Below are 24,749 nucleotides of genomic sequence, written 5' to 3'. Positions count from 1 at the left end.
GCAGAGAGGCGATTGCATTTTGCAAGTGACGTCGTTTGGCAGAGAAAAGTGGATGGCGGTTTGCGGATTGTGTGGCTCCTGCTTCCTGTGTCTCCAACCCAGCCGCCAGCGAAACTATAGTGGTATGACCCCCTATCTATGGCTCCATGGGTGTTCTTATGCGGGGAGCGGCACTAGAGACCTCGCCTGACACCCTGCATGACAATGGTCTTAGTATTGTCAGAAATAACCATTTTATTTAAGAACATACTGTTGGTGTAAAGAAATATTTTCCCTCTCATTTTAATAACACATACTAAAAATAGGAGGAACTTCCAAAGAAACTTTCATCTGAGAAACTCAAAGAACTTTACAACTGTAGACCATTACTCCTTAATAACTTTAATGGGGACAAAAGAGGAGTAGATATGCTGATTTTAAAGAAATGGAGGTACCTAGGTTTTACTAAGTGCTCTCTTCTGCAACCAAGGCCCTGATGAAACTAGTAACAAACAAATTACTCATCAAATCCCTTATAGTCATTAGCTGTGAATTGGAAGTCACAGTAGCTTCTAGCAAGAATTCATTTGGGAACTAAGTTCCTCTCAAGACTAGCTGTAGGCTTATCCATGGAGAACTCCTGACATCACAAGCTTGCTTCCTGGTTTGAGAATCTGAGGCTTATGCTCTGGATAAAAGAGTTTCCAGGATCATGAAGAAATTGTTTCCAGTTTATCACGACTCATTCAGGCTGTCTTTTAGTGACATGAAGATCTAGGCAAAATAATCCATTTTATTCTTTAACTCAATTAGAACACATTAAAAATCCACTAAATGATGTAAGAGGCTATGTAGTTCAATGTACTATGTTAAAGGTGAGAAGGCTGAGGCCCAGAGAGATTAAAGGCTGGGCTCAGATGCGGAACCAGCAGTCAGCCTTCCAAGGCCCTGTTCAGTTCCCTCTCCATTAAGGTGGGGCCAAGAACAGTGTCTGAATATCTTTTAGGAAAACCACCAACAAAAGTGATTCTTTCGTTTTTCAGCCCTTTCTTTCTTCTTCCTGCAGCTTCATTGTGTTGAAGATCTTCAGACAATTCAAGTGATCAAGATTTTAAGATATGAAAAGAAAGTAGCCAAAATGTGCTTTTTCATGATAGTCACCTTCCTGACTTTTTGGATGCCTTATATTGTGATCTGTTTCTTGGTGGTTAATGGTTATGGACATGTGGTCACTCCAACAGTGTCTATTGTCTCGTATCTCTTTGCTAAATCGAGCACTGTATATAATCCAGTTATTTATATCTTCATGATCAGAAAGGTAAGCTTTATAATTAACTGATTATTTTCACTCTGGGACATATGATGCTTTTACAGAAATAATTCAGAGTAGCTTCAATGATAAAAGCCAAACTTAAGAATTTTACACTAAAGTAAAGGCTTCAAGAAAAAAAATAGGATATTCCCAAAGAAAATGATAATTTCGAGAACTACCATTGGGAGTCCATGCTTGTTAAGTAAAGTTTTATTAAAATTAATGTTCGAATCATCAGAAAACATTTTATGTTTAGTAACAATAACAGCCACAACGAAACTTAACAATAGAGACATGACTTGGAGATTGTGTGTCTGTTCCAGACCATGGCAAATAAAGCAAGTATGTACATTTAAAATTCTAACTGTACCATGTGGCTTACACCTATTATCTTTACAAAAGTCCATGAAGTAGGCACTAATAGCATTCCTTATTTTATTTCTAGATTATGAAATATGTTTTGAGAAGTTAAATAACTTGCCTGATCCAGGAAGTGTTGGTGCCTGAACTTGAACCTTGTTTTCTTGAATCCCAGAAGCCATGCTTATCCCTCCTCACTTGGGGTTACAGGAACCACTAGCAGTTAGTTGGGTTATTATTCACATGTGTAGCCAATGTGTAGCTTAATTTGGCTACACATATTAAGATTAATTTGGCTCAGGAAACTGCCTCCAGATCTGTTAGGAAGTCTATCATTTATTTCTGTAGTAGAAAGGTTTTGACGTGATGGCTGTCCGTCATGTCTGCTAGAGCCCTCGTTTTGATTGATGTGAAGCTGGCTGAGCCTCTAAGTTACAAAGATTAAAGATCAGAGAATTTAAGTTATGAATAGTGGTTAATTACAATATTGGAATTTTAAAGTAGCAGGTCATATTAATCACACAAAATAACTACTCTGACTTCTAATGCCTAAGGGTTTGGAAGAAGAGGGCACTTGTATATCAACCTGATAATGTTCACCACTAAATCTTCCTCTTTCTTCTTAGACCTTTCCTTTCCCTTGAATGTGGGTTTACTCTCTCCTGAGCTTACTTTCATATGGCTTCAATCTCCTTTCACTGATGCTCTTTCCCTCCTTTTCATGTTGCCTTGAACCTGAAATGTTTAACCTGGAGTTTTTAAGAACCAAAGAATTTCTTAACTCTTAGTAATTGGCTGCAAGAGAGCCTTTGAAACCCCTGAAATTGTTAATAAAACTTTTTGAATATTTGCACATGTGGATTTTTCTAGTGAGATGAATTATAACTTTAATTTATTAAGGAAGTATAAGGCCTCCTTATTTTATGGACTACCACCTCAACAGGCAAGCAAGTACATTTTAAACACGTTAACAAATATTTTTTGTGCCCTTTCTGGGCTAACGGACTGTAAATCATTGCTTTTGGAACTTCAAGGTGCAGAAACCACATCTGGAGATCTTTTAAAAAATGCATAAAAATGTTTGTTCAAAATTCTACATTTTTAGCAAAAGCTCCCACGTGATCCTGATGTTTCTGGTTCCCAAAAACACACTTTGAAAGGAAGTCTAAAAGATGCAATAAACAAATAAACAAAAACAACTAAATAAATAAGTGAAAGACTGATCTTTATCCTCAAGGAGCTTACCATTTATATGGGAAAGCACTTTTCTGGTATACATACCCTACTTAACACTTACAATAATATATCTTTAGCACTTAATCTGACATACCAAACAATAGTTTGGTGAATCCATAAAGTCTCTAACAAGTAAATTTTTTTTCAAATAAATATTTTTAATGTGAGTATAAGTTAATTGTTAAGTTGCCTATCAATGGTCTTCAAAGAAGATAGAAATTAATGTAGCTATTATATTTTTAATTGATATTTTCTGATCTGGGAAAGTCCATGTATGACACTTTTATTTTGCTCTAAACAAAGGAGATAAAAATTAAGTAACTTTTTATGTATATGTTTTATTGGCCATGATAGACTACCTATTGTAACAAAAAAACCCCAACGTGTCCGTAGATTAACAAGGAAAAGCATATTGCTCGCTGAAATCAGAGTCCACGGTCCACTATACATGGTGGAAAGATGGGGTCTGTTCCACACAGTCATTTAGAAATGAGAGTTCCTTCCATGTTGTGATGTGACCATCTTCCGACCTTGACCCCCGAGGTTGTTACAGACAGGGAAGAGCAAGGAAGAGCCCCTGAAAGGGGGCTGAGAAATCGTGTTACACCCAGGACAGAGACAAGAAACATGGGTGTTGGTGAACGTTAGCACTCTCTGTTGCGGTGTTTTTTTTCTCCAACTGATTCGTAATCTTGACAGAAAAAAAAAAATCTTCACCTAACTGAAGGAATATTCATGAGTGTATCAGTCTGTTTTCTCTGCCTTATCTGACCTTGCAGCCCATAATCTCCCCAGATTGTAGCACAGACGCTGTCACGTAGTAGGATGCACAGTGCTCACTGAAGATTTGTGGGGTGAATTTCATTCAAAATCCCTTAGAAAAACAGATCTAGCTGCCCTTATAGAAGGTTCATGCAGCTTGAAGAGTATGAGGTACTGAAATAGTTCTAGGTGGTCTAGTAAATAAGAATTAAAATAAATAAAAGACAAAGCTCCAGAGTTACTTGGGCAGATCTGAGTAACACCTAATCCCACACTCCCATCAGGTAATAGATAGAAGAGAACAACCCAAATTAAATGTAACTAATTTTCTTGAATGTTAATCCAGATTAAGGGCCAAACTTTTCTTACTATTCAGCTTTATTTTCTCTCTGCCCAGTTTCGAAGATTCCTGTTGCAGCTCCTATGTTTCCGACTGCTGAGGTGCCAGAGGCCTGCTACAAACCGACAGGCAGACGGGAGTGAAATACGGCTCAGACCCATTGTGATGTCACAGAAAGACAGGGACAGGCCAAAGAAAAAAGTGACTTTTAACTCTTCTTCCATCATTTTTATCATTACCAGTGATGAATCATTATCAGTTGACGACGGTGACAAAACGAAAAATGGATCTAAAGCTGATGTAATCCAAATACGACCTTTATAAGAATAAATAATTATAATGAAAGATGGGTACTTAAATTGAACACTACTTTTAGACTTCCATTATGAGGTCTGTTTTGAAGTCCCCATTCTATGTAATATCAAAAGAACTTCGGTGAGCCAGCAGGAAATCCGAATTGCCCATGTGCTCTCTAATCTCTGGAAGCAATTGAGCAAAGAAATTATTTTAATTCAATGGGTGCTTTACATAGTGAAAAACCACTGTGGTGTACGAGGAGCATATGGCACCATCAACTTCTAACATGTTGGAAATTTTTCATTTCAAATGTATTTTTTAAATGACTATATATTTCCAAGGCACACAATACATTTTTCTCAAAAATAAGTAGTTATAAAAATAACTGTCTCATACACAGGTGTGAAATAGCTAGAAAAATCTTGAATTTTCTGTAGTGTTGGATTCTATTCACTGTCGTGTCAAATGTTTGACCCATCAAATTTATTACAGACAATTCTAGGGTGAAAAAGAAAATTGATTCCCTAACTTTACTTGAAACAAAAGACTGTTGCTATATGTTAATATGATAAAGAGGCATTTCAGACAAATGTCCTGCTAAGCAAGCTCTAGAAGATACTATCAAAGAGCCACACAGCAAAGAAAATAGGATGGCTAATTTCAAGGTAATCATGGGTATAGGCAATCATACGTTAGTAGAGGGTGTTCATGCTAAAGATTGTGTTGATGGCAGATGGGTATCTCCATCTACATCATTTCAAACATGAATATGGCAGGATGATCTTCTAATAATTTCCCACAATTTTGCCAAGAGTTCAGGATTTGGAAAAGGAGTTCCTACATTTGAAGGGTGATAAAAGTAAATATAGAACTATACTCATAAAATGTATTATTTAATCTTGATTACTCTTCAATCAATCCACTGGATAATTTAATAGTGTTAGTGTAGAGGCCATTTTACCATTGGTCATTGTTTAGACTAAACATGGATTATTAGAACTCAAGGATTTCTTTGACAATATGGAAAAGAAACTGAATTATTTCATTTGGTTGTCTAATTTTTATGTCTTAGAAGACAGTCCTACTAATGTTGCATCTTCATAATGAATCATGTTTAAAGACTTCTAAATGATTCAGTCAGCCTATTGAAGGAGGAACCAAAGAAAACTTTTTTTTAAGTAGGAAACACTTTTATTTTTTAAAAGCAATTAAGAAAAAGAAGTCAAAACTGTACTTGTTGGTAATCACACTGACCATTATCAGAATACCACATGTTATTAGGAAAAAGCAATTTCTTTTTCTCTGAGATGCTCCTCACTGGGTGATCTGAAATGAACATTTAAAGTCAAGTTTATTTCTGGTTCTGCCACAGCATGAAGTTCAAGAATAAGTGAGTAAATTGCTTCTAAGAGTTGGAAATGAAAAAAACATGGCTTCATAGTTCTATGAAAACTGTCTCCCTTTGTTTCCTTTCTACTCTCTTATATATGTAGATATTTAATTTGTAAATGCAGCCCTTCCTTAGTATGGCATTAACAGCCTTTTAAGAAATCTTTGGAAGGTAATACTGGCATTTGAAGAGTAGGAAAAACAATGGATTCATTTTGAACTCTCTAGAAAGCCCTCAAATTTCTCATTTATACTTCTAGTTTTGTCAAGTGAATCTGAGCCCTGTGCTTAGTTATGTTCCATCATCCAGGTGATGAAAAGTGTAGTGAACATGTCAGGCAAATTGTAATATTTAGTCCCACATGTTGAGTCAATCGTATGGTGACCTCTATTTTGTCTTTTAAAGAAAAAGGTGTGTCAGTGTCTTCCTGGAGGACTCTAGGGCCTAACTTTTTCCAAAGTGAGTGAGGTGTTAGTTATTGCACTTCCTTCTATGTTTAGAATGACCTCACTTAACTGCAGTGTTGTGGGGGATGTTGCAACTTAAAGTGATTTTTTTTAAATTATTTTATTTTTATTTTTTATTCCCCTTCACCTCCCCTTTTAATTTTTCAATTACAGTTGACATTCAATATTATTTTGTATTAATTTCAGGTGTACAGTGTAGTGGTTAGACATTTATCTAATTTAAGCATTGGTTCCCCTGACTAGTCTAGTACCTACCTGGCATAATAGTTATTACCATATTAGGTATTATATAATTGATTATATTCCCTATGCCTTATTTTACATCCCCATGACTATTTTGCAACTACCAATTTGTACCCCTAAATCCATTCACCTTTTTCACTATGTCAGCCCAAGCCTCCTCCGATCTATCACCCCAATAAATCTAGTACCCATCTGACACCATACTTAGTTATTACAACATTATTGACTATATTCCTTATGCTATACCCTATATCCCCATGACTACTTCATAACACGAATTTGTACTTCGTAATCCCTTCCCGTTTTTCACCCGTTCCCAACCTCCCTCCCATCTGGCAATCATCGAAATGTTCTCGGTATCTATGGGTTTGTTTCTGTTTTGTTTGTTTTGTTCTTTAAATTCCACATATAAGCAAAATCACATTGCGTCTGTCTTTCTCTGTCTGACATACTTCACTCAATACAATACCCTTCAGGTCCATCCATGTTGCCACAGTTTGCAATAACCAATTCCCTTCCATGGCCAAACAATATTCCATATGAAGGTGCCTTGAGAGGCCAAGTTGCCAACCTAGGCCAGCAGTCACTAGCCAGGCTTAGGGCTGCTCAGCCAGAGGTACAGGACATGCTGAAGCCAGATACTGTTTGTTTAGGTTTTGTGAACCTTTGAGAGATTTTAGGAAAGTCCCCACCATGAGCCAAGGCAGGACGTTTATATAGAAAAGCCACTGGAAGCAGCTTGGATGTGTTGGAAAGTTGGGTAGGGCGGGGTCTCAGAGAATCACTAGGGTGGGCCAGGTGAAAGGTGTTAGTCAGTTTGATGAAGACTCACATATGTCGTCTGCCTGCGTCTTCACGCAGGGAGGGGGAGAGCTCAACAAAAAACAGAAGCAGGAGCTTCTGCCAGCTCCTCCATCCAGGAGCAAACTGCCCCTACAGTCCTCACCCTGAAAGCCAAATAATTCAGTCTCACCCCCACCTGAACCCGTCTGTCCCTGGCACCTTTCAATCTGCTGCCCCAGCCCTGGAGCTCAGCGTGAGTGAGTCTGTCGGTGAGTAAGTTCTTGCACGGGCCCTTTAAGAGGAGCACCTGGGAGTGTGGCCGCATCTGTCTTACTCAGCTACAATCTCCACTGGTTTTCACAGCCAAAAGTTATGGGGACTTCTCTCCTGGGCACTGAAAACCTGGGCTAGGGAGGGGCTGAGACACCTCACTCCTCAGGGTGGGGGGGATCCTCTGCAGCTCTGATATCCCTCCTGATTTTTAACGGTCACATGTGGGTGTAGGACCAGCCTGTTCTGCGTCTCTGCCCCTCCTACCAGTCTCCAGGTGGCTTCTTTTGTATGTCCATAGTTGTAGGGCTTCAGTTCAGCTAGACTTCAGGTGATTCTCAATAATGGTTGTTCTGTGGTTTAGTTGTGATTGACAGTCCTGAGAAAAAGTGAGAACTGTGTTTACCTACTCTGCCATCTTGACTGGAAATCCTCCCCCCCTTTTTAAATAATTACAGTGAACACACAGATAAATTCTACATTTAATTTAATTATTAAGCTGACGAACGTCTTCCATTAGTGAAATAAATATTATGATGTGAAACATGGTTTTGATCCTTTGTTTTGGTTACAGAGAAATCAAGTATATTTGCTACTTCAGGATCTTTCTATCGCTTGCTGATGACATTGAAGATTTATTCTAGTGACTCCATGGAGTTTGCAGGGAAACATATCCTGTATTTTGGAAGTTAGTGACCCAATCCCATGGTCTTCTCAAGTAGTCCAAGGGTCTCAGTGACATGGAGCGTATTAGTAGGTAGGCACTACCGATGGCTATCAGTGTTCCAAAGAAAAAGACTCCTTTGTTTATCACCTGTAAAGACAGCAAAACTCTCTCTCTTATTTGTCCAAAGATTAAAATATTGAAATAGACTTCATTCTTAGATCAAGGGGTATACAATTTCCTTTGTTCTTTAACCTGAAACAGCAATTTAATTTCATGACCCCTAACTAGTCTTGCAATGGCTTGTAGGTGAATAGTTTGGAGCTTCCCTTCTCCTTTTCTCCTTTCTCTCTTTCCAGAAACATCTGAATCCTTGTGTTCTGTATAAGAAATTCTTAGCAGTCAACCTTTGTACAGCCATTAACAAAAATAACCCACAGTGTAGAAAAAGACCTACTAACTCTGTCTTAGAAGAGCATTGTGTTAAAGCCACATACAATTCAGTCACTGCTCAGACCCTGCACAAAATGTCCATGAGAAGAGTGATGGACCTGGTGACCTCTGTGACTCAGGAGCCATATATACCTGAAGGGTTTGAACACAGTGTCTCTGCCACTTGCAGTGTATCAACAACACAAGGCTCATTCTAGACTGGGTTACGTACACTCCCATATCATCCTGGTCTTTTTTACTGCACTTATTGTCCTGCACTCTAACTACCTGTCACTGTCTCTTTCTCCTATTAGACTTTTAACTCCTTGGGGGCAAGGACCCTATTTTATTCATTTTTGAATGAGTAAATCTTGATTCCTTCATTCTCCACACAGCAAAGGAATCTTTCTGAAATCCACACCTGAGTTTATTAGGCTCCTTTAGTTTCACTGTTTCCCTTAAGCTAATATTCAGGTTGTTTATAATTCTAACAGGTGTGAGGTGACATCTTGTTGTGGTTTTGATTTGCATTTCCCTGATGATGAGTGATGTTGAGCACATTTTCATGTACCTGTTGGCCATCTCTATGTCTTCTTTGGAAAAATATCTAAAATATCTATTCAGTCCCTCTGACAATTTTTTAATTGGATTTTTTTTTTTGTTGCTATTGAGTTGAATGAATCTTTTATATATCTTGGATATTAACCCCTTATCAGGTATATGATTTAAAAATATTTTCTTCCATTTCATGGGTTGCCTTTTTGTATTGTTGATGGTTTCCTTTGCTGTGCAGCTTTCTGGTTTGATGTAGTCCTACTTCTTTCCTTTTGCTTTTGGTGTCAAGTCAAAAAAAAAAAATATCACCACCTAAGTGTCCATCAATAGATAAATGAATAAAGAAAATGTGTGTGTGTGTGTGTGTGTGTTCCACACACACACTGGAATATTATTTAGTCATAAAAAGAAGGAAATCATGGATGGACCTTGAGTTTATTCTAAGTGAAATAAGTCTGACAGAGAAAGACAAATACTGTATGATCTCGCTTAGACGTGGAATTAAAAAACAAACAAACAAACATATAGACACAGAGAACAGATTGGTGGTTACCAGAGGCAGGCGGTAGGGTGGGCAAAACAGATGAAGGGGGTCAAAATGTACAAACTTTCAGTTATAAGATAAATAAGTCCTGGGGACGTAATATACAGCATGGTGACTATAGTTAATAACACTGTATTGCATATTTGAAAGTTGCTAAGAGAGTAGATCTCATTAGAAGAAAAAATAATTTTGTAACTATGTATGGTGACGGATGTTAACTAAAGTTATTGTGGTGATCATTTTGCAGTATATACAAATATTGAATCATTTTGTTGTATACCTGAAACTAATATGTTATATGTCAATTATATTTCAATAATTAAAAAAAAGATGTTTAAGGCCCTGCTTACCAGTCCAGCACCACCTCTAGCCATTCTCATATGCATGTGCTATCGTCCAGCTCCACTGAAATAGTTGCCATTCCCATCCTGGACATGTAAGAGGTTCCTTCAGTTTCCAGGCGTCTTGGCCCAGCCCTCCAGGGGCACTCTGTGCCTTTCCACTGCAATTGTCCATCTTCACCCCCACCCTTATCCCACCCCCATTTCTGAAATATGTGAAGGGTAGGGACTACTTCTTATTCATCACTAAATACAGCTATTTGTTGAATTAATGAATTGTAAAATTTCCAATGAGAAAGATCAGGAATCAGAATGTGCATTTCCTGTCTTCTCTGGTTCAACTGCCCAAAATGAATGTGACATAGCATTACATTGGAATTAGATTATGTTTTATAAGTGATTCAATTATGTCCAGTTTCACAAATTAAACCCATAAGAGTACTGCATAAGGCAAAAGCCAATTGCTAAATAAAAGTAAACAGTCACATTGCTGAAATGAAGTAAAAAATTTAGAAACATTAACATCAATTTTTTTAAATAACTTTTCTTCAAAAGCCCTCACTCTCTTTGCCTCTTCTTTATAATTTTCTTCATTAGGCACTCTGCCTTCTGTGTACCCAGGATGTTTTTTATTTGGAAGACAAATATTTCGTATCTGTCACATCATTTCTGTGCTTGCCTGCAGTAAAAAACCATTACACAATAGTGAGAATGCGTTTGCTCAGATGTCACTATGGGAACTCCATTGCACCAAAGGGTTTGTTCAACTGCATCTACAGGTCCTGTGTTAGTCCAAAGTTTTGACTAATTTCTCTCACTTCCTGGTTGGTTTGGAATATTGGTTATAGCAGGAAGGGATCTGTTTAAAGCCATATTTGTCTTGACCTACTCCATATTCAGGACAAATATTGGGTTATAACTGTCTTACTTTTAAAGACACAGGAAAGATATATCAATGAGCCTTTCAATATCTTATAGAACTTTAATATATCCGATTAAAAAAAAAATTTAGTTGTCCTAACCTTTCGTTGCCGATGCCAGCGCAGCACTGCTTCATGGTATCTTATTCTGGAAAATGTGACCTGTAAGAAAGTTTAAAGAGTGTTCTGTGTGTTCCTTAATGGCTAAACAGAAGATTAAAATGAAGAAACATCTTAAATTCAGACCCTTACCATGGTATAGAGAGGGATAAAGGTAGATGGCATAATAGCATGAAGAAATCTCTCTATGTTCTTTTGGAAGATGAACAATGGTGAGTTGACGTGTGATCGCATCTGTAATAATGGAAGAATTTTTAGGAATACCTTGAACAAAGGACCTTTATTTCTTTACCACAACTTACTAATACTCTTTATTCTGATTCATTACCAAGTAATAAAAAAATTCTTATTTCCGTAGTCATTCCCAATCCCTGTTAATAAATGTCAATAGTATAGGACATTACCTTTTCAAGAGCAATTACACAAAACCTTTTCAAGAACGCTATTTGCTCAGGCGTCACTATGGGAACTCTATTGTAGCAAAGGGATTGTTCAGCTGCATCTTCAGGTCCTTTGTTAGTCCAAAGATTTGACTAATTTCTGTCACTTCCTGGTTGGCTTGGAATATTGTTTATGACGGGAAGGAATCTGTTTAAAGCCATGTTGACCTTGACCTACTCCATATGCAGGACAAATATTGGGTTATAGCTGTCTTATTTTTAAAGACACAGGGAAGATACATGAATGAGCTTTTCAGTATCTTATAGAACTTCTTTCACCATATATGAAACCATTCTGCTCAAGTTGAAGTCCACTTTACTACTTTCTGTCTTCCAAAGAGATGGAAAACAGCTACACTCTTTTTAAAATTTATCTTATAAAATATTTTTTCATTTTGGTTGTTTTAAAACTAAAACAACAGCTATTTATGGTGAGACTATTTTTCCTTTTTTAAAATTTTCTTCTCTCTCAAATTTATTATTATTTTCTTTTTTTTATTAGTTTCAGGTGCACATGACAAAGCAATACTTAGACGTTTATCATTTATATCCCTCACACTGAGTGAACTCCCCTACCCCCATCCACTATCCCTTTGACATCGTACAGAGCCATTACATTTCCACTGTCTCTATTCCTAATGCTGTACTCTGCTTCTTGTATGTATATACAACATATATATATATATATATATAAAATTACAGTTGGCATTCATTATTGTTCAGCTTCAGCTTCAGGTGTACAGTGCAGTGATCAGGCATCTACATCATCCCTGAGGTGGTCTCCCAAATGGGACAAGTGTCCATCGGATACCCTACAAAATCTTTACAACATTATTGATTACATTCCCCAAATTAATTTTCAAAACCCTGTGGCCATCTTGTGGTTACTGACTGTTTTCTGATCCCCTCACCTTCCCCCTTACCCCCACCCGCCCTCCCATCTAGCAACCCTCAGTTTTTCCTCTATGTTATGGTGAGATTTTTTCATGTGACTGGCTCAAAATGGAATTGTGTTTTTTTTCAGATTATTAATCTTGTTACCATGAATTTCTTCAGTATTGCATATTTTTTGCAGTGCGTAACGCCCCAAAGGATATTCAATGCTACTCTCTAAGTTTGCAGCTTATAACATTAAGAGTGGAAATGCCATTTAACATTTGTTAGATTTTCCAAATATGTTAACACATATCAAAGTTATATTTTCATTAAAACAGTGTATTACTAATTCTAAATTACTAACTGCCTAAGGTTTGAGCCTGTGAATTATCAGAGATTGAAACCAGATATTCTGTCATCTTTGTTACCTCTAAATGTCACAGCAATGTAGATGGGGATGATGTGTATGGGTCATTGTCACTGTCTACATAGTAACAATCCAGCTACGTGTAAGGAATGCTGTGTGTGTGTGTGTGTGTGTGTGCGTGTGCGCGTGTGTGTGTGCGTGTGTGTGTGTTCTTTTGGCATCTATTCTTTGCAGCATGCATGAGATGGGCCTAGAGCAAAGAAAAATTTTTAAAAAGAACGTTTGTTAGAGTATCAGTAAATGATCTCTTGAAATAGAACCAAACCCTCTCACTCACCTCTATGTAATTGTACATGGATAGGTCTGAAATCGCGTGGTCATCGGGAATTCTAAATCTTGAGAATTCAGGAAGACACATACCTAGAAACCAAGTTAAATAATACATATTTTCCAAAACAGTTGATAAAAATGTGCTTGGCTCTACACAGGTAAAATTAAATAGTATATTCTCTACCAGTGATCTCTCTAACCTTTTAAAACTATAGGTAACCAGGTTGGATGACCAGAAAACTATGAATCCTCAGCAATAACATATAGGTATTTACTATTGTGATTAAATAACAATATGATAAAATGAATATAATATACAGTGGTCAAATATAACATAATATAATATAACATAATAATATAATATAATACAATATTACACTGGTTGTTTCCTTATTTCACAAATGGAAAGCAGTTCATATGTATGACTCCCCTCCAGTCCTGCTTAGAATTTGTTATTCTCCTTCATGTTCTCCCTTGGTACCCCATGCACAGTTATTTCATTGCATCCATCACACCTTATTAGCTTAAACAATAGCTCCCCCACTATTCTGTGATCTCCTGGAGGCAGGGCCCATGTTTTATTCATGTTTGAAATCTTAACCTGGTATGTGGTAAATACAGAATAAATACTGATAAATTAGTTACAAACATAGCTTTCATGTGACTAAACAACTCTAGTTATTAAGGAAGCCATTTCTAAAGGCAAAGAACCTGGGTGAAAGTCCCGGTCTCACCACTGTTTAGCTACATGACTTTGGGGAGGTTCCTTACTCTTATCTAAGCTTCAATTTCCTCAGTTGTAAAATATGGACAAGAATCGTACCTATGCCTCGTGTATTTCATGAGGACCAAATGAGATAATGCATTAAAATCACGAAGATAGGCAACACATATGAAATGTGCAGCGATATTAGTTATGATTATTATTGCCATATTATTATTGTTTTATCTTTGTTCCCTAGTAAACAAAACCAGTACTGACAGTATATTCTGATACACAAACCCTCCATCCACCTCCATCATCATTATCACATGAAACCAATCACACGAGGGCTACGAAGGGAAGAAGCAAAATGCCTCTGGATCTTGAGCTCCTGAGTGAGATGACTGGGGAAAAAAAGGGAGAAAACCAGAAGCAATTTGCCCAGGAATCTGTACTCTCTTCCAATCCAGACACCGATGCTTGAGTCCAGTGACTTCCTATAACATCATCACAAACATTTGCTGTGAACTTACTGTGGGATAGACTTTTTTTTTTTTTTTTAAGGTGTCACACGAATCAGTTTATTTAACCTTCACAACAACTTTCTGAATTGGTATTATTTCCACTTTACAGATGGAAAAAACAAAACAAAACTTGAGACTTGAAAAAACCAGTTCTCTAACTCTGTCCCTTACCTGAAACAGGTTTAAATTCAGAGGTAGGCTTTGAGATCATGTGATGCTGAGAAGCAGTAAGAGTTATCCAGTTCTTAGGCTATTGTTTGCCATTTCTTTTACAGATGAGCCTAACATTTATACACTTATGTATAAACATTTAGTTTACTATAATTTCAGAATTACATATAAAAGTTTAAACTTCAAGATTTATGAAATTAATATATCGGCAGAATCAATTTTAACCAAAAGGCAAATGGAAGTATCAGATGCAATCTTTGATAAGGCAAAAAGCAAGAACGCACTGGGGCTTTTAACAGGGTTTCAGAGGGCAAAGTGCAGGGGATTCAGGCCGGGTGCCTGAAGGGGAGACAAAGGAGCGTATCTTTGGTCTCAGAACTTTTATCTTCGTGTGGATCGCTACATAGACTTCCATGTACAAACCTTAAAAGAAACTATGTTTCCCTCTCTGGGTGCTCCTTGTCTGATATGGGAGACAACAGTGGCAGAGACTCTTAACAGAAATATTTATAATCCTGAACAGGAAGTCTGGACCATGGGTTTGTGGTCATCCAGGATCAGAAGTGGGCCTACATTTCATCAGCAGGGCTAGGCCATATCCGTTCGAGAAATTTTACTTACTAAGATCATTATGGAACTTATCCATTAACTCGTCAAATACCAAGCAGTCTTCAAAGCCCTGAAATAAGAAAAAATGGGGGGAAAAAATTGGAAATAATAAAAGCTTCTTAGAAATTTTGAACAGACCTTCCATTAGTGAGTATAATTCATAGGATGTGTACTCTTAGTCTGAACACAACTGAGTAGTCGCACCTGGCATTGCATTATGACTGTAAAAGGCCATCAATTGCATGCTTGATAGTTTCTCTTTGTCCAATTTATATGTATATATTAAGTATAATGATTTGGAATATTATCAAAATTTTAAGTTACTCGTCATTTTGATGGATTCCATTGCTTCTTCAAGAACTTTGCTCTACCATGAGTATTAGAATTATATTTTAACTATTCAGGTCTTTAAGATTCCTATTTAGAGACATTTAATGACAGGTTAGAACTCTCATGTTAATTTAGTTCCTATAAGCCAAGATTAAAGCAAGTTTTCAATATTAAGAACTCCACAAAATTAGTAAGGTACTACTAAATGTAGTACCTTACTAAATGCAGTGGGAAAGAAGAAAATCAAAAGCTGTGTTTCCTGCTTTCTAGGATTTCAAATCACAGTTTTAGAGACAATATAAAAATATGTAAAAGTTAAAAAATAAAATAATTTTCACATCAGTTATGAAGATTACATCTGAAGCAAATAAATGCAAATTATATAGGCTGTTAATGCTATAGGAATTTAGAGATGAGAGTTGTGTAAGAACATATCCTGGAGTAAGGATTTGAACCCTGGCCTTCTGATGCCAGAGACTGGGCACTTATCTACTATGCTAAAATTAATGTTCTTATGTTTTTATAAAACAAAATGGTTACCACTACTTTGTGGAAAATACAATTGATTAGATTCACAACCTATTTATACTTGGGCAACTATATTCTAACAATCAAAACACAGAAAAATATGATAATAAAGTTGTTAGTTAGTCATTAAACACACACACAATATTTGAACGCTACTTCTTTTCTGAAATATTTTTCTAGCCAGAACGGTAAAATTTCCATGAAAGCAACAGTATTCAACATCTAACCTGTTTTATTTAATGCTGTCAATTGTGTTTTCTTTTCCTTTGGGGAAAAAAAAAATGAAGAAAAATAAAATACAACTTAGGATTTTTTTTCTTTTTTTGAGCCTAACATTTATACACTTACGTATAACCTCTAGAAAAAATATTTTAAGATTTAAGTCTTGAATTACTGATAATTGTTTCCAAATTTCAAGCTATCAACAAATACATTTTCTAACTGCACAGAAAACTCTCTATGATTAATGCTTTTCTCTGAATTAAATTACTGGATCAAGTAATCCAAGACTTGACCCTACTTAGTGATCAATCTAGTTAAACAGCTGGTATGTTGCTGAATTGATTTTCTCAGAGATTATGTGAGGATAGTTTTAGACTTTTTTTTTTTAAATTAGTTTCAGGCGTACAAAACAACAGTGACTAGACATTGATATACCGCACAAAGTGATCATCTCAGTAAGTCTATTACCCATGTACTACCACACAGTTATTGCAATATTATTGACTATATGCCTCTTGCTGTACTTGACATCCCCATGACTATTTTGTAATGACCAATTGGTATTAATCCCTTCACCTTTCTCACTCAGCCCTCCTGCCCACCTCCCATCTAGTAAGTATTCAGTTTGTTTCTGTATCTTTGAATCTGTTTCTGTTTTGTTTATTTTGTTTTTTATATTCCACATATAAATGAGATCATGTAGTATTTGTCTTTCTCAGTCTTGTTTGAGATGTTTTAGTTGAGACTCAGCCAGAAAAATTTCAGTGACTTTCTAAGGTAAAAGAACTTACCGCGTTCATTCCTTGCCCAAAAAAGGGCACAATGGCATGAGCTGCATCTCCCATCAGCACACAGTGTGATTTCAAGTGAAAAGAAGAGCATTTTACAGATATCATGGCCTGGGCAGGCAACAGAAAGAAATCTTGTGCCAGGGCTTGCCTTCAGAGGAAAATAATCAGAATGTAAAGATATTAAGTTGGGTATTAAATATTGCATAATTCTTTCACATTTACTGCTTTTATTACCACAGGATTTTATTGAGAAATACATAAGAATGCCAGGAAGAAAACAGGAAAGGGAAAAATTGAAGTTTCTGCTATCCCCAAATTCCATTGTTCTAATTACCTTCTTGGTTTGCAACAATATTAATCACATCCCAAAAGAACAGATTTGGCAGTATTTCAATAACTCGAAATATGTCTGCATTATATGACATGAAAATTTCATTATCATCCACATGGGTCATGCAATTTTCAACTATGTTGGTGTGTTTTAGATTTCTGTGGAAAAATTGAGATGCTACTATGTATCTGATTAAACTACAACAGATCAAAATAAAAATTAACGTGAATGTATATGTATTTGAAAATAGACAGTTGTAATCAAGTTAGTATTTGTCAAGCATCTACAGAAGTTTTGTGAAAGCTGTAAATAGAGAAATAGTACATATACTCCAGGATCTTAAATATAGTTGGAGAGGCAAAAAAAACAGCCATAGAACATAAGGGCTAAATTTTGGTGTACAGAGCTTTCCTTCAGTGTCAAGTGAAGCAGAGATCAATACAGACTGAATTTGTCCGCAGTAAAGAATGAAAACTGACAATTTTAAAATATCTGTCATAGGCTGCTATCCCTTTTACATGGTTAGTTCATCTTTGTTCATCTAAGTTCAACTACCCTAATAGTTAGGTATCTAGATTGATACCTATTTTAAGGATGAAATATCTGAGATTCAAGGAAGTAAGGGGCAGAAGCAGTATTAAAAATCTTATGCTTTCTGCAGCATTGTGCTGCCTCCACGAAGACATCATTAAAGGTAGAAAATGAGCTGGCTTCCAGGAGGGAGAGACAGTGAGAGCAGAAGCACCGAGTGAGACCAGATGACGAGGCCCACATTGTGGGTGATGCTGACATGGGCCAGGGCAGTCACGGGTCACAAACCAGAAAGCAAACACAATTAGCTGTCAATCTGGGGGAACTTTGTATGTGCCAGGCTCTGTGCTGAATGATTTATAGGTATGGTGTCCTTTAGTCATCACAATAACCCTTTGGGGCAGTACTATTATTACCACCTTTTTAATGTGAGGCTAGCTTACACAGCTAGTACGAGGGAGACTTGAGACTTGAGGCTACAGGCGGTACCTGCCATGCCACAGATTTGCATATCCACCAGGGTTCTGCACAGGATACAGAAAAGCCTCAGGACATTGGGTGACTTTTCTTTCCTAGAGAAACTGGCCATGCTGGGGTTGTTTAGCTTCTGGCTCACAGCCCAGCTTTCCCTCAGACTTTTGCTAACATCGTCTTCTTGTCGAGGTCACTGCACAATCGGTCACATTTAAGCAAAACTGAAATACGGGCATAACTTTTATTTGAATTTCGAATAACTCAAACCAATGAAGCAAAAGGCACAATTGCACATCTTGAAACTTACTCGCCAATTAGAGGAACAGAATCTGGAAAGTACTTATGGAAGAAATCCAGTACATCTCTACTTGTTAGGAGCTTTTCAAACTCTTCAAAGGGCATGAACAAAGTACACGTGAAAGATTTGTTCTGTGAGAAGAGGAAGAACAGTGTGAGAGAGAATTGAGGCCTGTGCTGCCAGCACACAGGTATATCCCTAAATTACAGGCTTCTCGTTGTGGCCGAGGGTCACATGGGGGGACTGTCCAAGCAGACAGAAAAGTTACCCTTGCCTTTCCCCTCATTCCCAAAGAAAAGCTCTGCCAAGTCCCAGGGCTACTCCCCAGCTTCTCGGTTATTAGGAGAATCTCTACACTGTAAATTCCAGGTATTTTCACCAAGAAAACAACACACGGCTTAGATTACTACTAGGTTGGTTGGGTTTAATTTCTCCTTTCTTCTCTATTGTTCCTTTTAAGACAGTAAGAATAGGCATTGGACCCTAGGACTGATAACAAGAGAAAGAAAAAGAAAAAGGCCAACCAGAGAAATACCTATAGCTATATAATAATAATAATAATAATAATAATAATAATAATAAATGTATTTTGTATATTTACACATTTTTTAAAAGTCTCTAGGGTCTAATGAAAGAACAGCTATACTCTTTTTTAGTAACCTATATACCAATGTTCTATAAACCTTAAAGGCTGAAAGTACTTTCTAGTATATAACCTAAATCTCGCTGGCTTTATTTTGGGGCCATCTTTTCCTACATTGTTTTGGGGGAGATAAGCCCCCATTAGTCATCTATGTATGTTAAATCTCCTTTCCAAAGTAAATAATTGGCATTACTACAGGTTTTCCTTCAATAATCTCACAGTCTCAAAGATGTAATCACCAAATAGACTAAATAAGGACAAGATTAATTAGGTATACATATACTCAGCACAAAAGTAAATCATGAACAATATTAATTATGATGCAAAATTATAGTTGACAAAAAATTCTATACTACCGTGTTAGGAAGTGCAATCATCATAAAGGTATTTCTAGGCCAAATGTGCAGATAATTAGGTTCCATGGCATACTGCAGAAAAAAAGTATATATATATATGTTTGATTAGTAATTAAGGCAGCACATCTATAAAACAGACTCTGCTTATGTTATAATTGTGTCCACAGCAATTCAAATCAGCATCATATGCATGGTGCAATGCACATCTATCGTTACATAAAGTAGAATTAGTCTTAGAAAATACTTTGTTCTGTCTTTATAAACTCAACCTTAGGTGGGTTTTTGATATAAGGTATCCAAGATGTGAGAACATGCTATAAGGAGATGTTTTCTTTCTTTCTTTATTTCCATGCACACACACACACACACACACACACACACACACACACATACACACACACACACACACACACACACACACACACACACACAAGGGGGCGCCAAAAAAATGTATACGAGTGGACACTTTGGTCAACATTGCTCAAGCAGTAGTTTGCCGTCATCAGAAGTGTCTGGACGCTGATGGTAACCACTTTGAGTATCTCTTGTAATTGCAGAAGTCAAATGTGACTTGTAGTCATTTTTTGTTATCGGTATATATTGAGTATTACAATTTTAATACAATTTTCCTTTCTTAAAATGTGTATACATTTTTTGGCACCCTCTGTATATACTTATATAAAATATATATACATGCATGAACTATATATGTATGTGTATATATGTGTGTGTAATATATATGTGTGTGTAATTAACTATATATGTATGTGTATATATGTGTGTAACATATATGTTTGTGTAATATTTTCATACTTTATTTTTCATCTTATTTGGGGACTTATTTGTACAGATTTTAAAGTCCTAATTTAAATTTTATGGTCCAAACAAAATTTTACAAACAAAATCCTCTTGTCACTTGTTTCCTACAACATAAATAATAGAGAGTTCTTGTCTCTTTAATGACCCCTCTACAACACAATAGCACCCTGAGTAAGTATTGATTACTTTGGTAGATCAATTGACCCAAAGACCCAATTAACCTAAACCCTTAAGGTTCCCAGGGATAATATATATATATATACATATATATCTATGAATCAATTTTCCAAATATTTCAATTTTGTGTTACTTTTCATAAGTGTTTAGGAAGCACCTACCATGTATATATCTTACATAGTAAGAAGAACACATGAATCAGAGTAGCCTCCTAGCAAACATTTTCACTCTGTAATAGTTATTTGTGTCTTAGGAGAAGAGACTGTTGCTTCCTGGCATTTTTTTTATCCCCAGAGCCTCTAAGAAAGCCCAATACACAGACACAGAAATGAATAAATGCATAACCCTTTGACCTCAAACATCTTACAATGCAGTTGAATAGGCAAGATGTATCCATATGGAAAGCCAAGTAACTTCCCTTTATCGACAATTAAGTGGTAGAGAGACAGTAAGTGATTTGCTGCCAAATTAGAAGGATAGGAGATAAAAACGGCAGGTAAGAAATTTGTGGGGCTGAAGTGGTTAAAAGAAGGGATTTGTAGATTAGATAAGAATTGAAGGACAACGGCTTCTGGGTAGGGGTGAACCTTCTGAGTAAAGCAGTGTTTTAGAGGGGTGATAACGAGACCAGCGTGCGTGAGGCAAACGTCCTTGCTTTTCCCTTTTGCTTTCTTTCAACCACGTCTACAACCTTTTAGAACTCCAAAAGATAAAGAAGAATGGATAAATGGCAGCTGACCAATTTATCATTTATTGCTATAGTAGATGTTTAAACTGCTGATTAAAAGCTGGAAGATAATACATACCTCCTATCTTCATCATAGGAGATTATGGCATAGATTATGGTTTATACATTGTTCTGACGACAAATATGATACCAAGAAAATTTTGGTGTCCATAAGTATTCAAGGACCCTACAAAACAACCCTTTCAACTTTTTAATTACCAATTTATACTCCAATAGCTATCCTTATCCAATAGCAGTCCCAAGGTCAGGCTTGCAGTAATTACCATTGGTCCTCTCACCACAAGTCCCTCTAAACATAATTTCTAAGCAAAAACATTTTGCTTGCTCTCAAAAGCATCTTTAAGATGAGTCTCCCATACATTTCTCCAAAACACCCCTCTTTATTAACTCAATCTCATCACCCACCCAATCTCATCCCCACTCCAATCATCAGAAATTGAGTAAAAGTATCTGCTACATTAAAGAAAGAGAGAGGAGGAAAGGAAGGAAGGAAGGAAGGAAGGAAGGAAGGAAGGAAGGAAGGAAGGAAGGAAGGAAGGAAAAAGGAAGGAAAGAAAGAAGGGAGAGTAATTTTCACGGGATTGTTTTTAGTCCATGTCAAAATATTCCCTTGTCTGGGTAACATGTCAAAACAGTGGAGACTTTTTGTAAACCACGAATTATTACTATTAAATATGAATACCTAGAAAATAAATTACTGTCTTAAATCTACATTAAGAGGCATGATTCTACTCAAATCTGGGACAAATTTTCAACAGAATCCTAATATCCTACAATTCAGAATTATCAGATCCTGGGCCATGAGAATAGGACCTACCAGAAAACCATAAAATAAGCATTGAAGAATTAGTATACACATTTTTGAGAAGAAAGAAATAGACAATGTAATGTTAAAATATGGATCTGACTGGTGGATACAGTTTGGTATACAACTGGTATATAATACCACTATTCCAAATTGACATTTTATAGATATCTGAATTTCAAACAAATAGATTAAATAATTACCTTAAAAGCACAATGTTTTATAAGCAAATCAAGTATTTAACTAATACTCTTTACTTATCCCTACTTATAAGCCAAGATCCTTATTCTTTCTGTTGGTATTTTAATTTTCCTTAGTAAGTTTCTACATTTATTTGCTAGTGACAATTTAAATATAGTTACCACATATCTGCCTCAGGCCACATATGGAACCAGGGAATGAGAAAAACTCAATGGAAATCTCTTTGCAACAACTTGCAGTTCACTTTATTTACTAATTATGACCAATTAAAACATGAGTGTAAGAAGTCAGGATTGTCAGTATACAGAACTGATTCCCGACCCATTTTTTTCTCCCAAGAGAAAATAGAAAAATGATATTATTATATAAGACACATTCCGTGTGTATTTCCCATAAGGTAGTGGTAATTCCTTTCTTTTTTACCAGTCAGGAAAATATATCAAAAGGTAAGGGAAAGTAATATTATTGAAAGGATACCTGTAATCCCCATTTATTATTAATTGCAAAGTACTTGTGACAAACTTCAAAACTGACCAAGACACATGACTGAGAACAACTGCACTAGAATATACTTCTACACTAGTGTGGGGAGGAGGGTTACCGTGTGTGGAAAAGGGATAAGAAAGGGAAGGGACTTACACCACCATTCTTAGGTGGAATAGTCAATTCCATGTACCCATGAGGAATGTATTGCTGACTATAATCAAAGCGTGGTTTCTTCATGAGGTGACTTCTGACAGTTGAATAGGCTCCATCACATCCTACAATGAGGTCACAAGTGACGTCTTTGGGAACTTTGTCAGATCTGGAAAATAAACCATCCAAAAAAAGAAATGGTCTAATGGTGAAAATAATGATGTACCTCTATCTGGGTATAAAAATTAGCGACTCATCGGGGCCACTACTCCCTTTTACATATCTGACTTAGAGCGTTGAGTTGATAGGTATAAAATGTACATACCTGTTATCCCTATCAGGGGTTTTTTTGGGGGGAATGAGAACAGCACACAACCATACTGATTCATAAACACATGGTAAGCCACGGCAGTGTGACCAAGAGTTGAGTTGCCTGCATGAAGGAAGAGAATCTTGAAAAGAAGGTAAAATGTTCCAAGTAGAGGAAATGTATGGAGAACTGCAGGGATGTGACCAGGATTTTTTAGGAGCAAGATGTTTGGCTTGAGCAGAGGGTAGCAGAAGATAAGCTTAAGAAAAGAATACAGTGTGGAGAGGGAAAGGAGGGAGGAGAAGAAGAATATTCTGAATGTTGAGACAAAAGTTTTAAATACATTATCCTGGCAACAAGGAGAAAATTTTTTCCATGGGGGCAATGACGTATGAGAAGCGGCAATTTGAGAAATCTCACTTGCAGTGGACATACTGAAGTGGAGGCAGAAGAGAAGGGAAATGAGAGCAAGGTGACTGCAGCAGCCTCCATGCAGGGATGACAGCTGAGGGCTGTGACACTCAGGAAGAAGGAGACATACTCTGAGGCCCGCAGAACAGTTAGGAGAAAACAGGGAAAGGGGCACAGGAAAAAGGATTCTCATTATCTGGGTAATAGTACGAGGGAAGTCAAGAGTGGGACAGGCTTGGAGAAAAACAGATGGTCAACGTTTTCTATATGTTTGAGATTATGGTAAGAGGTACCTCTGAATGTGTTTCATGAGAAATTCACATGGATTAGGATTGGAATAAGGACGGGGAATGAAGGTAGAGGCCTGGGCTAGTGGTTCATTTTAGAGATGTGAATTTACAAGCAGCTGTTGAATGGACTATGAATCCATGGCATACCCCAAGAGTGGGACATGAGGCTTGGAACTTCGAGGAAATAGAGTCAGCTAAGGAGAAGCAGACAAATAGCCTCCAGAAAGAGGAGAGAAGAAGCAGAACTGTGGAGGGTCCTATGTTAGAAGGGTGGAGAGAAGTTGAAGCAGAGTGTGGTCACCAGTGTGGAATACCATGGGAGTGTGAGCGAGCACGAGGATTGAAACGAGTGGCATTTGTATTCAGAGGACATCTGAGGCCTATTTTCAATCTAAAACTCATTGAAGAGTGCCAGGTGGGTACTAGACTAGTCAGGGGGATCACTTCGTAAATTATATAAATGTCTAACCGCCATGCTGTACACCTGAAATGAATATAAAGTGATATTGATTGTCAACTGTAATTGAAAAATTGAAAAAGAGGGGAAGACAAAGGGGACTAAGAGGTCCAAATTTCCAGGTATAAAACAAATAAGGCATGGGGATGTAATAATGTACAGCATAGGAAATACAGTCAATAATATTGTGACCGTGTGGTACGGTGTCAGATGGTTGCTCGACTTATGGTGATCACCTCTTTAGCATAGGGAATATAATCAATCATGTGGTCATAACTTTGTATAGTGCCACGTGGGGACTGTCGAATAACTATGATGTCTACCTGAAACTAATATAATATTGTATGTTAGCTTTA

The 24,749-nt window shown here is 36.8% G+C and overlaps 2 protein-coding genes across 2 annotated transcripts in view; one reads left to right on the top strand and one right to left on the bottom strand.

Moving 5' to 3' along the window:
- OPN3 (opsin 3) overlaps positions 1-4,353 on the top strand; it is a 31,551-nt gene extending 27,198 nt beyond the window's left edge. Inside the window, exons 3-4 of the mRNA XM_019746832.3 lie at positions 1,046-1,297; positions 4,047-4,353. Of these exons, the coding sequence (XP_019602391.3) occupies positions 1,046-1,297; positions 4,047-4,313 (519 nt within the window). The 3' untranslated portion in view covers positions 4,314-4,353. The remainder of the gene's footprint in view (positions 1-1,045; positions 1,298-4,046) is intronic.
- Positions 4,354-7,910: 3,557 nt separating this feature from the next.
- Positions 7,911-24,749, bottom strand: part of KMO (kynurenine 3-monooxygenase) — a 41,341-nt gene continuing 24,502 nt past the window's right edge. Inside the window, exons 7-15 of the mRNA XM_019746830.3 lie at positions 22,929-23,094; positions 19,540-19,611; positions 18,550-18,671; positions 16,907-17,054; positions 15,048-15,105; positions 13,036-13,118; positions 11,148-11,249; positions 10,998-11,057; positions 7,911-8,253 (exon numbers count right to left, since the gene is read on the bottom strand). Coding sequence (XP_019602389.2) covers positions 8,080-8,253; positions 10,998-11,057; positions 11,148-11,249; positions 13,036-13,118; positions 15,048-15,105; positions 16,907-17,054; positions 18,550-18,671; positions 19,540-19,611; positions 22,929-23,094 — 985 coding nt within the window. The 3' untranslated portion in view covers positions 7,911-8,079. The remainder of the gene's footprint in view (positions 8,254-10,997; positions 11,058-11,147; positions 11,250-13,035; positions 13,119-15,047; positions 15,106-16,906; positions 17,055-18,549; positions 18,672-19,539; positions 19,612-22,928; positions 23,095-24,749) is intronic.

Source organism: Rhinolophus sinicus, chromosome 6, assembly GCF_057876585.1.
Source record: "Rhinolophus sinicus isolate RSI-liver-muscle chromosome 6, RSI-T2T, whole genome shotgun sequence".
NCBI classification, from domain to species: domain Eukaryota; kingdom Metazoa; phylum Chordata; class Mammalia; order Chiroptera; family Rhinolophidae; genus Rhinolophus; species Rhinolophus sinicus.
This window is presented reverse-complemented; position numbering and strand designations above follow the sequence as displayed.